The 16,515-nt window shown below is 41.3% G+C and overlaps 1 protein-coding gene and 1 long non-coding RNA gene across 4 annotated transcripts in view; one reads left to right on the top strand and one right to left on the bottom strand.

The window, feature by feature from the left end:
• LOC142563127 (serine/threonine-protein kinase D1-like) overlaps nt 1-16,515 on the bottom strand; it is a 61,965-nt gene that overhangs the window by 35,764 nt on the left and 9,686 nt on the right. For 2 of the 3 annotated variants that reach the window (XM_075673669.1, XM_075673668.1), the window contains exons 3-7: nt 12,101-12,239; nt 11,083-11,214; nt 9,822-9,985; nt 7,344-7,644; nt 4,305-4,452 (exon numbers count right to left, since the gene is read on the bottom strand). In XM_075673669.1, coding sequence (XP_075529784.1) covers nt 4,305-4,452; nt 7,344-7,644; nt 9,822-9,985; nt 11,083-11,214; nt 12,101-12,239 — 884 coding nt within the window. The remainder of the gene's footprint in view (nt 1-4,304; nt 4,453-7,343; nt 7,645-9,821; nt 9,986-11,082; nt 11,215-12,100; nt 12,240-16,515) is intronic. The other variant, XM_075673670.1, reaches the window with a different exon arrangement.
• Nucleotides 3,475-12,144, top strand: LOC142563129 (uncharacterized). Its single transcript, XR_012824304.1, has 4 exons — nt 3,475-3,668; nt 7,871-8,010; nt 8,604-8,732; nt 12,060-12,144. It is a non-coding gene; the product is annotated as an uncharacterized LOC142563129 (long non-coding RNA).

Here is a 16,515-nt window from a genome sequence, read left to right as displayed (position 1 = left end):
ATGCAGAGCCAGTAAAGGCGGAGCTTAGTCCCGATCACATAGTGAATGAGTTAAGGGAAAAAAAGCATGGCTAAGGAGGAGGGTAACTAGCAATCATCTGTAGCTCTCTTAATATGAGACGCTTCATTTAAATTGTGGTAGTAATGTTTTACTGTAGTCGTACCCTAAGCGTCTACAAAATTTGTGCAAACTGTTTAAGGGACCCTTTAAGAATATTAGTTTGCTTTAAATCGGGAGGGTCACTTCAATTATGTCTTTTGGCATTTAATATAGCGCACATGCTGAGTCCTGGGACACATATCAGTAAGAGCCTAGCTAACTGTTGACTCTCTTGGTCTTAGACTTGCAATGTGTTTTTTATGTTCTACTTAGAGAAATGCCACAGGATCAAGTGGTAAATATACTTCGTGACATCTGTTTTTTATTTAGTGTCAAAACAGGTCAGGTGATGACCAACATAGATTGCCATGAATCTCAAGCCAGCTGGTGTCGTTAAACGTTTGAGCTAAGGTTTCGAGACTATTAGCCACATTTTTACCTTTAAAAATTTTTGAACGTATTTCTTTGTATGTTGCAAAACTTCAAGTTGCTTCTTAGTGCGTGCATCAATTAGCAGCACTCACAAAACACGATGCTGGCATACCACGACACTGTACACGAGGTGCAACATTTGTTGCATATTGAAGACCTCTGCAACTCCCGTCGCCTATAGCTTTTTTTCATGTTGTAAAGCTTAATTTTATTTTTAACATGCTAAGGAATACACAATGAAAGTACAATAAACAATTTTCAAAGAAGAATCGATTGATTGCTTTAGTATTTACGGTTGATTTCTTTGATTGATAGAATGTTTTTATTGCCTCTAAACAACAATGGGGCTATTAGGAACACTGCAGTAGAAGGCTGTGGATTATATTATGTCACATGTACTATTTTACATTCACCGAAATCTAAGAACCGGGGTGTCTTTGCTTTTGTTTCTGATTGGAACGCAGCCACCGTGGAGGCAAGAGGAACATTGTGTTCAGCAGGAGAACAGCATATGCATTGAATCAATGTAATTAGAGCTAGTCACACCATTGTATTTCTTATAAAAAGCACCTGTGTTCCCTCTGTAGCACTTGAAGTTGCCATTAGATCAAGGTACAAAAAGAAGCCACGATTAAACTTGACGCTTGCACGGTACAACATTCTAGAAGTCAGGCTGTGGGGCACTGAACACCACACCACTATTCATTGCTTTCTTTTGTACTCAGAACAAAATAATGCAATATGTCCTAACCGATGACAGTAAATAATCCTGGGGAAATCTGGTTGAAATTGGAGACGATTGTTGTTTACTTAAAATTCTCACATGATAACAGCAAAAATGTTGACGTTTTGCAATTTTTGAAATTTGCTGCTATTATTAAAAATACCAGTAAGACAGACTAATACACTTGGCTATGCATTTAGCATGTAGCAGAGTATGTACAGAAAAATCTTAAAAGAAACTCTCAGCAACAAGACACATCAAGAATCATACCTTGCTGGTAAAGCAGCGCACGGACACTGTGAAGACACACAAGAAAACATGACACTCACTGCACTCGCAGCTACTTTATTTCAGAACACATACTTCATATTTATATACCTAGGCAATAAATATACTTAGGTATGTAAATATGAAGTACATGTATGTGTTCTAAAATAAAATAGTTGCGAGTGCAGCGAATGTCGTGTTTTCTTGAGTGTCTTTGCCATGTCCGTGTCAGTGTGCTGCTTCACCAGCAAGATATGATGATTAATCACCAACTAGCCCAACTTTCCACATTATTGAACACATTAAGAAATTGCAAAAGAAAAGTCTATATTTTAGCCTCTTGTTCAAAAGCCAAGTTTGCTTGCGTTGTGGCTTGTGCAGACTATTGAGTTGATTTAATTTTCATTAACAAAGTTGTTTGAACTAAGTGTAAAAAATGCGAAAGCATAGAAAATATTTTTTTTAACTCTCTCAATATCAAAACATTGTGGAACTGTGTGAGCCACATTTTCCACTTTGTCTGAGCCAAGATTTTTGCCATACTGAAACAACAGCACACACTGAAAAAATAAACTTGGTTCCGATGTGTGGAGGGATTTTGCTATGTTGTATAAATGCTTTTGAAATAAAAAAATAGTCGAGCTTTCCCTCTAACGGTCGCCATCTGAACACCCAAAATTAAGTAGTGATGAAACTGGAAAAACTTCCATTCTCTCTTGTCACAAAGTGGCGTGACAAGAGAGAAGGGGGGAGAAAGGAAAGGCAGAGAAGTTAACTAGACTTTGTCCAGTTTGTTACCCTGCATGTGATGGGTAGAATGAAAAAGAGTGGGAAAATACACGAATTCAGACAAATCACATGTACTAGACAAGGTGCAGGGTGTCTGCAGCCAGACACTCAAGTCTGTAGCCTTCAAATATTGCAGAAAAGCTTGTGTAGGTGCCTGGGCTGATGAGGAGGAAGCGACGACAATTAGAAATGACTGAAATGTAGTCAAGCTATCAAACCTGTTAGTTCCTTTGGTGCAGGCTGCTGACAGACCTTTAGCCGCACTGTCTAGTGAAAGGACTGGCATAAGACATTCAAATCGAAGTGTTGCATCAATCCAACTTCCTTAATACTTTGGTTGCATACTTATTATGTCTTTAAAGGCCAACTGCAATGAAATTTTACAACGCATAAAGGGCTTAGCTTCAGACAATGTATATAGAGGCCAGCCTCAATGAAAAATTTTGCAGTGCCATGAAAAGCTAAAAACCAACACATAAACAAACTGAAACAGGCACTGCCATTACCAATCACAAAAAATGACATAGAACTCAGAATGTCGAGAACCAGTGCAGCTTTTCGGCATGACTTCTGAAATTGGTCAGCACCCATGGTGCTACGAAAATCTCAGAGGCCGTGATCTGCATCATATCCACTAGCCACCATGTGCACACACCATCTGCCCGGGTGCTTCATAATGTTTTTATAATGTTTCATAAGGTTTTTCATAATGAAATTAAACAATTACCACCAGTCCTGCTGCTTTGCCAGGATTGCTTCAATACTGCATGCAGTTAAACCTCGATATAACGAAGTATTTAACTTTTCATAACCTCTTCTCCATAGGACACATGCATTTAGAACCTCAATGTATAACGAAGAGCGTTTGTATGCAATTTCAACATAAAATTTCAGTGCTGCTGCAAGGGAATGCAGAGACAATAAATGGAGACTTCCGCAGATGCAGATAGTCAAATGAGAGAATTACAAGTGGCTGCTTGCAAACGCACCTCTCAAATCGTGCGCCGCAGGACAAGTGCTACTGCCGAAGTGGAGCCACATGTTCTGTATAAAGTCCACGTGCGATAACACCTTATCGCCCCCTCGTGCACTGTGTGCTTTAGGCATGAGCAAAAATATGTGAGGATGAGACAAGAAAAATGATGGCTTCACGAGTGTTGCCTTCCTGCACGAGCAAAGGGAAAGAGGGGGAGGGTAGCGAGCTCGCGGTAGCGCAATCCAGTGTGCGCAAGGGGGAGGGGGTGCGAGATGGCGCGCGTCTCAGGCGTGGCTGCGCAAGACTCTAAGGAGCGGCACATGCAGCCGCACACCCTGCTTTAGGGGCGATCTGCCGCATGGGCAAAGAGCATGGCATCATGTAAGCTGACTTCTTACGCGTTTAGTAGTAGTGGTTGCATAATCTTGAGTTTTGGTGACCTGTTGGAGCAAGAGGCAGACGAAGCATTCACTCCCCGCTGCTGGCACTTTTTGTGATAGCACTGTTGTGGGCGGCGCTATCAGCCCCCGATGCAGATTGCACGCGAAAGCGTGGCTGGCTTTGCTTAATTTGTACTGCCGGTGTGAAGACATCGTGGGCGCGGCATGAAACCGTATCATTCATTGCAGACTCCTGAATTCATCGAATTCGCTTCTTTGAGTGCCCGATAATTAGGATAATTCTGTGGGCCCTTTTTGTGCAAGAAAAATCGCTCAGCGACTGTACCTATTTGCATAAAAGGTCGAATTTCAATACAACAAAATTTCGGTATAATGAAGCAAGTTGCTGTTTTTAGCAACTTCATTATATCGAAGTTTAACTGTACTACTAATTTATAACCAATTTAGGCACAGACACTGTGATGCAGATGGCCTTTGCCCACCCTCCCCCGTTATGATGTCCTTGCACATGGTTTCTTGTCACATAGTTGTATGCCTCAGCAATAATGCCTTTCAATAGTCACAGGAGCTTATTTGCATAAATAAATATACCATGGCCTGAAGGCCCCACACTTACTCCAAGTTGGTCTTGGGTAGCTCATCCTCACGGTTGTCCACCGGTGGCCGTGACTCGTGCTGTTCACTCTCCGTGTCCGAATCATCCTCCACATTGTCCCTTTCCCCATTGTTCTCAAGCTCGGAGCTGCTTTCCGAGTTGTCCTGAGCTGCACGCATGAAACACATTTACCATGTGTAAAAGTGCGTCAAAACTTCAAATAGCGAATTCAAAAACTAACTATTCGGTTTATTTGGTTCACGACACGTTGAGCCAAATGGCTGCTGTTTTCAGTCTTACTTAGTGAATAATTTATTAATAATCTGCACTGTCGTGATGAAGAATGACAAGTGTTTGAAACAAACAAGCACTACGTTCTTGCTGAAATTGGTTGATCACAAACAAAGCCAGTTAGTGTGATCGTAAAACAATCCCAAAGGCTTGAATAGTGCTCAGAACTATTTTTGAAATATTGAAAAGCTATTAGCTTCACATTCTGATTTAGTGCCATAAATAAAGACTAGATTTATATTCAATTTTGGATCATAATTTTTCTTTTCATAATACCCAATTTGGCTTTCAAAAGTAATTATTGATGCAAAAGTGTCAAATTGCCCATTGAGTGAAGAAGCCGGTGTCTGTCATCTGTAGCAGTGAAATGGCACCTCAATTCGCATTGCCATTGGCTGCGATACCACGTCACGAGCGTGCCTCGACAAAGCAGAGTGGATGAAAGGGATAACTTGCTGCTGTGGTAGCACGCCAGCTGTTGCGTGAGAGGAGTGCGCACCGCCACGTCACCCTCACTCTTGGAAGCCGGCGTACGGTTCGTATTGGACATTAATGTTTTTGAATTCACAACGCATAAGAAGTGTTTAGGTGTCCTCCGATTTTTCACACGTTCCTACCACTGAAAATTGGCAAAACTTAAGAATGACGACGAATGGTAGGTTCCTAGTTTGGTAACGGTGTTCTGCAACTTACAGCATCAAATTCCCTTTAAACCAGAATATAAGTAGAGATATTTTTTTTGAAAAAGGCAGGTTAATGTCACCCCTTGCCTTATGTAGCAATCTTTATCAGAATGTGAGTCGCATCTGACAACCTATGGCATGCATGTTGGAACGCATAGCCAGTCTTGTCAAAATGTGATTGCTGTTATTCTTTTTTTCTGTCTTTTTGTGTGTGCTCTTATGATCGACCTTGAATGTGATTTATCTATAATTAGTTTGTCCGGTGAATTTATTTATTTATTTATTTATTTATTTATTTATTTATTTATTTATTTATTTGTACATACTGCAGCCCAATCGGGCTATTGCAGGAGTGCGTTTGAAAGGCATAGCAATGACAAGTAATAAATAATACAGGCAATACAAACAAAACAAGCCAACACAAACCAAAACTATTCAAAGGCCACCAAGAATAAGTTTAAAGGAAGAGAACAAGTAGCAGCAGGCAAAGAATTCCAGTACTCGATTACACGGGGAAATAAACTGTATTTAAATGTGTCCGTACGATGATGATGAGTAGCACCCCCTGGAGATAGTTTTCAAGTGTACAAGAAACAAGTAGTAGACTTCACCAAAGCGAATGGCAACATGGCCACTCAGCGCCAGTTTGCCAGTTTGGTGTATTTGAGTAAAGCGTGCAAAATCGGTGGGCACAAGAAGGAAAACTGTTGGTACGCAACCCACGTAAAACACCCTTTAGTGGGCATTGTGGATTGCATCCACACCTAGAGGGTTCACTTGCAGACTTGGGAGCTTCATGTGCGTTCACTACCGGTGACAGTGCCTTTGTGAGAATAGACGTGTTTTGGCCATTCTATTGCTGTCTTCTCTCTTTATTTTTTCCCTTCAAGGTAGGGGGTTGACTTATATTCATGTTTGTAGTGTACTAAATTTTCGCAGACTATGTGTCAATCTGGGTGCTATTTCGGAGCAATTGTACCCCTTAAGTGGGGTGCCAAAGTACAGTTGTGCCCAAGTAATGTTGTGTAATGCTTTCTGCACACACTCTGTTTATCCCAAGATAATTTGTGAATGTGAGAGATCCATACACTAGTGGTACCGTCTACACAGAAGTTGGTTAAACTAAAATTGTATGGTAGGTTTCATTTTTACACACAGATGGTGTGACAAAGCTTATCTCTAGATATCTGTCAGTGTTGCTCGCGTCTCTTGTTTTTCGATATGACAAACTGGCTGTACTGAGATGCCTGCTAGCAGAAATGCCACAGACTTCAGTAACATGAGTAATGGTGACGCCCTCTGTTGCTGATGGGTATCACAGTGGACAGGACGCATTCTCAACATCGCCACAAGACCTACCAAACTGAACAGTTCAATCCCAGCTGCTTGAATTGGAAAGAGATGAGATGACATTCCTAACAAAAGTGTGTGGCCCATTTCCTTGTGAGCTTTGTAAGCCAAGTCTTATGCTGTCCACACAGGCAATACGAATTGACACTCCGGTTGCTAATCAGCACCTGTGTATGTGTCTGCTGCATGTCCCATTCTAAAGAGCTGGTTTATTTGTGGCGGTGTTTTGTGCAGCACATGAATGGCTTTAGGAAAAAAAGTACAGAGGAGAAAGAGCACTGTTTCTCCTACATACTTTATATTCTAGAACTGTTCATGTACTGCACAGGACACTACCACGAACTACTCCTAACTGGCCCAAGTTTCCACCCTTGCACAGTCGAACCTGGATATATTGAATCAACATAAAACGAATTATTGTATATATTGAACAGCTGTAGAATCCCCTTGAAAATTTGTTTAAAATTTTTACTTTATTTATACTTTCTATACCTACATATTGAAATTTTTTGTGAACCCCTTCAGATTCTATATATCCGGGTTTGGCTGTACTGCTTTCTTTAATCAGCCATAAATGTGCTTTTAAAGAACACACACTTCTGCCTCAAAAGAAGCATTCACATGTTATCATGAATGCAAAGCACTACTTAGGAAACGCACTTCTCTTTTAGCACTACACTGCATGTTGTGTTGGTGCATTCAGTGCACAAAGTATCAGTGATCGCAGCCCACTCACAGGCATCGGCCCACTCCCGGGGTGCCTCGCCCGTGCAGTCCATGGGGATCTTGTCCATGCAGCGCTTGTGCACATTGAACTTGCAGTCCTTGCACTGCAGCCCTTGGCGGAAGAGGCCCTTGAGCAGTCGCTTGCAGTGTTGGCACACCGTTGGCTTGGCATACGAGTGCACCACAAACGTGTGCGGGATGCAGATTCGGCCAGCCAGCTCCCGCTCCACCCACGCGGGGCGCCCCATATTCAGCGACGGGGACCGCTTCTCCCGCGAACTGGACGACAAGTTGCTCCCACTGCAGAGCAACTGCACACACCAAGTGGAATTGCTATCAGACACTCAAGCACAAGACTCGCAGGGAGGTTGACTAACTGATACTAGTACTGCAGAGTATTCATTAACAATTACCCATACAAGGAGCACAAACCATGAGACACTAAATTAGTGTCTGTCCTGTGTCTACTTGTCTGTCTTGTGTTTTGAATACTTCCTATGTTGGTGTAAGCAAAGGTTCAATATTATATTTTTGCAGATGAGGTCACAGCTCAAAAGAAGTTGTTGTGAGCACTTCCACATAACATCCCTTAAGCAGATCAGGAATTGCAGTGTCGCCCAGTGAAAAAGCAATGGAGCAGTTTGGTTTTACATTTTCCACGAGTGTCTCCCAGAAATGTGAGTGACGTGCAGTCAGTTTGGCTGTAATATTATGATGAAGACACATGAACCCACTGTGATGCTTAGACCAACTCCCACATTGTGCGGGATCTGTACAGTTTTTTATAAGTATTAATTTCTTGTAGAAGCACTGCCATATTAAAGCAAACTTAGCTACACTACACATAAATGTAACCACACATGAGGAAAAACTTAAAATTTGCGCAATGCACTTACTACCTAGACATTGCTCCCACAGTGAAGTGTAAGGGCAAATCAGAAAGTCCTTGCCCCTAATTTTTTATTAGCCAAAATAAGGAACACATAGGTAGTAACAAAGATACTCACTATTCTATGTACCTTACACTATATTTCCACATAGTCCCTACACCGGTCCAGACATTTGTCCCATTGCAGCACTAAATTTGAGATGCCCCTGTGGTAGAATTCGTCCGGCTGACTGTCGAACCACACTCATTGTCATGCAAGTCTTCACCTTTTGCGAGCTCACAACACCACCACCTCACACTTTTCCAAGTGAGACACCTTTCTCCATACGTGGGTTGCATTTCCCTGTGGATTTCAATGGGTGTTCATCTCTTGCTCCATAGAAAACGAATCACATTTCATTACTCGTGAAGCACAACCATCATCTTTAACAACTGACAGCAGCACCGTACCGTGGAGCTACCAGCAGATAAGGCCGGGCTGGTCCAAGGAAGGTCAACCGCTGGGAATGGGTATGTTGACTTTGCATTTGCAGCCGTAATTTGAATAAAAGAAAATAAGGGCAAGCACTTTCTGATTGCCCCTCATAACAGCCTCACTAAGCACTTGAGAAGTAGCTCCATTTGGATCAAAAAAGGGTGCATCTTCTTTCCCCAGTGAGAATACAGGTGTGTAGACGACCTTGCAAAATACATCTGCAAGCATGCAGTGACATGTCGCCTCAACTATAGTTTGCTTGCCAAAAACTACAGGTGTTCCAAGTCCATGGGCGTCATAACAGAGCTGTTTTCGTAATCACTCAGTTCCGTGAATAGGTCACCGACAGATCAAAAAGGAGGAGAAATAAGCATTCTTTGGCTCATCTGCTACTTCCCTTTTGCTTACTTAGTTAGCTAGCTTATGCATGTCTACATATCGCCACCAATCATCTACTATTACATTGTTATAACGGTTACATGGGTTCCCTTGACCAATTATGCATTTATTTCACAGATATATTGTATTGGCTGAGCTGAAACACCGTCACAACTGTTCTTTTTTATCGTTTTTTTTTTGTTATGACCTTGGCAGGCCAACTGCGACGTCACCAATTTTTCTCTCTCTCTTTTTTTAAGACTACCAATTATCCACTATTACACTATTATCACATCTACTAATCAGCTTTTCTATCGTGTTTTATACTCCAAAATCCCAAAGCAAGCTTCTTTGCATGCACACAGGTAATGTGGAAAAGTAAGCTTTCAAGGGGACATGACAAGAATGGTTTTTTTTTTTTTCATTTTCCATTATTTGCTTATCGATTCTAAAGTTACCAGTCAAATACATTTACACTATTATAATGATTACATGTCTTAAATTCACCAATTATGCATTTATTTTGCAGATAAAGGGTGTCACACTTTTCACATTACAGACAGAAGTTGCTGGGGTAGTTGCTAAAGAATGCTAATGCTTTAAAAAACGATAATTAGAAACATCTGCTACACAGAAGATAACAGAAGATGTCGCAAGTGTTGTGTGCTTTAGTTATCAAATTCAAAAAGAAGTGTTTGCATAACATCTACAATAAACAGCAAGCCATGCACCTTGGCCCAACTCACCACATTATGGTCATCATTGAAAGTAGCTGCGCTGGATGCAGTCCGTTGGACTGCTTCCGTTGGGCTCCGAGGGTACATCGAGGTGGAGGACCGCCGCCGCCGTGTGTGGCTGCAGTTGTTTGGGATCTTGTACGCGCACCGCTTGTGAAAGTTGAGCCCACAGCCTGCGTCACAAAAATGAGCGCATGCATCTGAGAGCTCACATTCACGGGGTTGCCGCTGACAATGGTGGGGCACAGCCAAAGCTAGTGGCAGCACTGTTACATGTAACGATGTATGGCTAAGCAAGAATGGAATGCAAGCGAAAGGAAGTAGAACACCTCTTACAGCTATAACTAACCAAAATTGCAATCCCTCTAGAACCTGCAAGGGTTGGATGGATCGATGTTATAAGTGTCCCATTTGAAACGGGGCAGTGGGTTGCACCACCAAGCTCTTGTTCTTATTTTGCCTAATGTCCTACGTATCCTTTTTTTTAAACACACAAAGAATTCTCACCATTAAATTTTCATAACTGCTATTGGAAACTGTTTTTGTATGCCTCCGTTGTTTGTGGTCTCCCTACTTCTCTGGCACCAAGCCTCCAGTCGGTGCTAGGTATATGCAAGCTCCAAAACTAAGCACCTGTTGCCAAGACTGGCAAATTCCAAAAGAGCAACTTGCCTTCCAGTTTATTTCCTCCAATTAGTCCTGGAGGTAATGTTGCCTCCTGTTTTTGACTTCTATTATTAAAGAGCTTTAGCTTGTGTGTAAATGTGTTAACCTTCATGGATTACTGGAGATATGCACTGCAGCAACAATACTAGTAGTGACATCTCATGATGATTTTGTCCAACAATAATGTGGTAGACACTGTTTTTTTGTGTTGCCAAAATTCTTTAAATGTTTCATGTTAACGATTATGTCACTGCTGACACTTCACACCAGCAGCTAAGTAGAATATGGTTGGTTGCTGCAATAAAAGCTTCGTTGTCCCTGATCTGCATCCCCCGCATGGCCGCTCATATTAATGTTGCCAATAACCTGGTATTCCACAAAGGGCAATTAGCTCTTTATTGAACAAAATTGTGCCCAGCAAGACAAGTCAAACACAAATAACAACAATAGCAGCAAGCACAGACATCAGCTGTCAAATCTAATCTCAATGCATCCAGTTTGTCTGCTATTTAATGCATGTCTCAACATATTTTCCAAATTAACTGCTGGTGCTCGCATACATTCAAGAACTTCAATATTTGCTTCACAAAAGACCCATGCTCACCCTCGCACTTCAGGCCTTGCCGGACTAGGCCGAAGAGCATCTCGCCACAGAAGTCACAGAAGGTGGGCGTCTTGTACGAGTGCACTGTTAGCGAGTGCGGCCGGATCTGGACATCGTCACTCGGGTTTTGGGCTGCACCAGGAAAGACAGGTTGAAAAACATAAGATGAAAGAAGCAGAGGTCTATGAGAAGTGTCCCCTCACAACAACCAATTTACTTGGAAATCTTCAGAGCAACCAAATAGTTCTTTTCAGAATTCAAAACTGATGAAGAATGTATTTTTGTGTTTACTTTGCCCCCACAGCCCTGCACCATGTAAGTGAGGCGGGCTACAAAGGCTCACTCAGTGGAGATTCAGGATTTGTTTATTTTGCTTTTATACAATACCATGCAGATATCTGAGGTAAACAGAGATGCCAAGGTAGGGTACTCACAACCAAAACATGTGGAGATAATTTTACAAAATTCACATTTGTATATACTTTACAAAGATCGTATCATAAACTTGACAATGAAATTGAAATAACAGACACAGTACTGAAATAGGTTCGAGTTTTCAAGCCCAATGAGTTAGGAACGTTACCTGAGAGGCCGCTTTGCGAGATCAACTATAAGTTGTCTTTCTCTGGTGTTTGCCCCCTCATGACACCACACAAAAATTATGTGATTAAATATTAATTTTTTTCTTGTACAATGTACAATAGAAGAGTGCATCAAACATAACGAGTTAACTCGCAATGAATCTATTGAATGCACTGAATCCTAATCAGTTCTTACATTGTTATAGCTAAATTCCTGCATTTCTAAGTTAATATTCCCTGATGTATCATTTTTCTGGTGTGTTCTGTGCAACCAAAATAACAATTCACTGTTGTGACAATTACATGAGCCAACGGTTGTGTTGATATAAAAATTATTGCCTCTCCTGCTTGGTGCTGCAGTTATGTTGCCTGACCAACACATGTTTGCACACGCAGTGGCTCTTTGGACAGGAATAGTCCAGCTCCCTGCTACTTGCCTGAAACGACAATCTCCACCAGGGTGCCCTCGGCCACATCAGAAGCAGCATTGATGGGCAGCAGAATGTTCTCACTGTTGTAGTCGTGCCGGAACAGGAGCAGCCGCTCACTCAGCCTGTTCAGGCCGTGCTCCGGCAGCTGGACAATCCAGTGCGGGCCAACGGGGAGTAAAACAAAGCCGGCTTGAACATGCAACAGTACTACTCCAGATGCAGACCTGCCAACCCTGAACACTAAACAATATCATAGCTGCAGACAAAAAAAAAATGCCAAATTAAATTTTGGAACTGTAATGTCCCGAAGCTGCAAGTGTGGGCTATGAGAGATGCCATAGAAGGAGGCTGCCTCTAGATTAATTTCGACCTCCTGGGGTTCTTTAACGCGTGCCAAAAGCACTGCCTCATTGGAATGTGGTGCCCGCAGTCAGGATTTGAACCCAAGACCTTGTGTGCTCAACAGTGCAATGCCATGGAAGGTAGAGAAAGAACTAACAATGAATGTTACTAGAATTTGGTAAAAAATATTCAGAACAGCTATATTACTGAAGATGCTGATTGTTCATTAAAAATTTAGAGACAGTTCCATAGGCTCGCTGTGAACAGTCACTCTGCTCTACAGTAGCAGCAAGAATGATCTATGCCACAGACAAATGAAAACTGTTATGAAGTTCATTAATGGAAAAAATGAAATAACAGCTGCTTAAGTTTTGGTTGCTGCTATGCTTTGATTCCATGAGAGGGTGGTGTTGAAGTGAGCAGATGAGAATAAATGAACAGATCTGAAAAATCAGGTCTTGAAAAAGGTATTTGCAAGCAACTGCATTCGCATTCTTTTGAAATCAGTTTCGTCCTAAACTCGATGCAAATAGAAAATAACAGAATTATCGGTGCCACTATGACAATCGCAAAAAAAGCTTTACAAATTGTGCATTCTATGATAAATTCATAAAGGTTTGAAGGTGTGTAGATGGTAAACAGAGCTCCACAAGCGGTTGCCAGCTACAATGGCCTTACTGCATTGTGATGAGCCTGGAACCGACTGATCTAACACTTGAAAGCCAGGCCTTGGCCATAAAACAGCAGTTTATTACCACCATCTGTGTCCTACTGAAGGACACTAAAGGTGCAGGCTAATTCACATACAACTGGTAGCTTAAGCTAATGAACTAGTTATCTCAGTATTTGTTTGGAGGGAAAATTTGATCAGGCCAGACTAGATGCAGTTAGTAAATTCCTATGGTGACCCTGTAATGCATTCTGAAATCACAGAGCATGGTCATTTTTCCATCCCAGCACAGTTGGAATGTGGCCGCCAAAGTTACTTTGCTGAATTTATTTATTTAGTTAGTTAGTTAGGCCTATTTATTCAATTACATAGCACACTTAAGGTCATTAGCATTCCAAATGCAGGCATTGTATGAGTGCAAAAACAAAATGCCGATCAGCAACAGTGCATTCACAATTTTGCGCAAAATAGCAAAGCTGCAAAGTTAACAGTCACAAAAAGCCACAGCACACTAACAGCAAATCAACAAATACTCAATAATTAAAAGAAAAGAAAAGTCAACATTGCTAAGGCCGACTTAACAGAAAGTTCTAAAGTGTGTAAGAAAATGTCTAAAGTCAGGGCTGAATGATTTAGTGAAAGGGCTCGCTGTAACAAAAACTTTATTAAAACTTGCTTACTTTTAAAGAGTGGTACACGTGTAAGTTCCTGTATGCACTTTTTTTAATACCAGTTTTACTGTGACAGTTTCCATAAAACAAAAACAAATGCAAATATAGGGCAGCCAAAAGCTGAAGGTACTGAGACTACACAGCAGGCAGTTGAAACAGGACATCATGTGTAACAGCCTGACATACTTCTGAGTGCACACGCGGTATGTATGATAAGTGGCCTGTCAAGGCAACTATGCTGTTACAATGGCCTCGAGAGTGCTGCCAAATATGGCTGCAAGAAAACCAGTAATTGGCCAGCACACATCCCAAACAGCTACGTGCATGACGAAGGATGGTGACGGTGTCGCCAAGGCCTAGCTACAAGTGTACCAGTATGTGAACACGGCAGCGAATGTGTACATTGAACAATTTGCCTGAAGCATGCAGCGCTTACTTGTGCCTTTTTGCTATGTGATGATGGCGATGATGATTGATGCTTCGGCAAAGGCCCCTAGGCCAAAGAGTGCCAGAGATCTTGTGTTGACAGTCAAACAAGGTTAGATTGATTAAATTTAGAGCTTTGTTTAAACTACATTAAACTGGCATGGGGCGGGGGGGGGGATTATAAAAAGCATACAGGACTTATCTAGATAAACAAAAGTTTAATAAAATGCCACATAGTTTCTTAAAAGTATAAATACAGGTGTTGCCAGGTCCTAACAAAATAATGAAGTAAAGAATTATTGAAGCCAGATGTCAGTTATTGATAGTCAGAACATGTGTCATCTACCTTGCTCTGTTCCACCAGTTATGCTGTTATTAGTATAACATCAAACTCAAATGAACAACCAAACTTCATGCACTTGTGCTACTCTTTCCTCCTCATAGGTGAAAGTCCATTTTGTTATCACAATATCATAGGGAAAGTGGGTAATACCTAGAGAGAATGCTGAAGAATTGGCTGGTTCTTTTTAAACTCTTTTTTGTCCAGTATAATCAAAGATTGGAATAATCTTCCAAGTTCTTCAGCCACAGGATTTCTTAAATGTTATTGAATATGTCTTCTAATCACCTTAGCTGCTTGTAATGTGCCGATTGTGCAAAATTTGTCATTTGTAGTACTCAAGTGATTGCAGCTTTTACTTTGTGAGAGTTTGCTCTTACTGTTTTACGACTTCTCAAAGTTTATTCCTGCTTGTATTACTGTTTTTCAGGATATGCATTCTTAGGTTTTGATGCAATTCCCACTACAATAATGCCTTATGAACAATATAGGTATGCATATTAATAAACAAGCAAACAAAAACAATGTTCTGGCCATATGAGAAAGGAAAGGTAAAGAAAAGGACTGGAAAATGCCATGATGATTTGAATGATAATGGGCTCTTTCTACCAAGGGCACACACAAACACTCAGGCACACGATGCTGTCTAAACCATGAAACTGTATTCGGTCCTCAAGAGCATGGTCCGACTGCCTGATGTAGGAAGGGCAGAAGCAACAATTTATGTATGAGAAGAACAGCAAGACCACTGACAGCGCACTCTTTTGCCGTAGCGAATGACTGTAGTTTGAGCTAGTTAGTGATCCACTTATACTATGATGGTCTCTTAACATTGCTTACTATCCCCATCTGTCTGCATGAACTTCCTTTTGATGACAACTGTGCAGCAAACTATCTTGCACTAAGGTCACTGTGCTTGAGCGTTACGTCGTCACATTGTAGTAATGTACTGAACACACATTGCACTGCCAAAAGTGTCAGTGAGTAACCTGACGGATGAAGTTGTGCCCCGAAGGACATGTGAAATTTGAATCGCAATGGTTGTGGTGAGCGCGGTCGTTGCTCATCAAATCTACTCCCGCACAGTCGAGTTCTTCCTCTATTTATACATGTCTTACTATACATTCCAGATTAATTATTGGTGCTGGTGTACAATGGAGAATGCACAATGCACACGCAATTGATCAGAGATGCTTCATTTGCTACAGAACTGGTAACAACAGTGAAGAAATTTCGGAGACTGTAGGCGCATTGTGCGCCGAACAACTTCATAACAGTGATAATCCTGTGAAAATGAACACCGGCATAATGTATAACAACAAAATGTGGCAAACAGAATTAGTTTCACAAACGCCTACCCCATACAAACAAAACGTGACTTTTAAACCATTTTTATGACAGCAGCTCTTGAACTACTGTGGCGAGTCAATCATTCTGTTTTGTATCCTTTTGCATAAGTTAAGCAGACATAACAGCAGTATGTCATTTGAGCCTGCAGCGACAGTGGTCCATCATGTGAATTTCGTGTCTATTAACTGCGTCAATGTGCTGCTGCCATTAACAGCCAGTACACTAATGCTTATCACAACTTTACCAGTTAACCCCTTTCTGCCACTTCGGCCAATCAACCCGCACTCTTATGAGAGTGTCTTCGAAGGAAAGGAATCAAAATACAACCTCTGTTTGCAAAATTTGCAGCAGTATGAAATAAATTCGTTCAGCATTCAACATTATAAAACTTACAAAAAAAAAAAAAACTAGATACCAGCAACATAATGAAAAAGACATTACTAGCACTTCAGAAGACATTGCAAAGGTGATACCATGCTCCTAAACCATTTGTCCTACTTAGTTGTGCACACTTATTTGATGGCCAAAACTTGGGCTCCCCCTTACAGATTTCTGCAGAATTGATTTGCCATGTTCAGTGTCCCTGCGCTTTAACTTGTCAATTATTTGATCTTGCTTCGCA

Source organism: Dermacentor variabilis, chromosome 11 (assembly GCF_050947875.1).
Source record: "Dermacentor variabilis isolate Ectoservices chromosome 11, ASM5094787v1, whole genome shotgun sequence".
Lineage (NCBI taxonomy): Eukaryota > Metazoa > Arthropoda > Arachnida > Ixodida > Ixodidae > Dermacentor > Dermacentor variabilis.
This window is presented reverse-complemented; position numbering and strand designations above follow the sequence as displayed.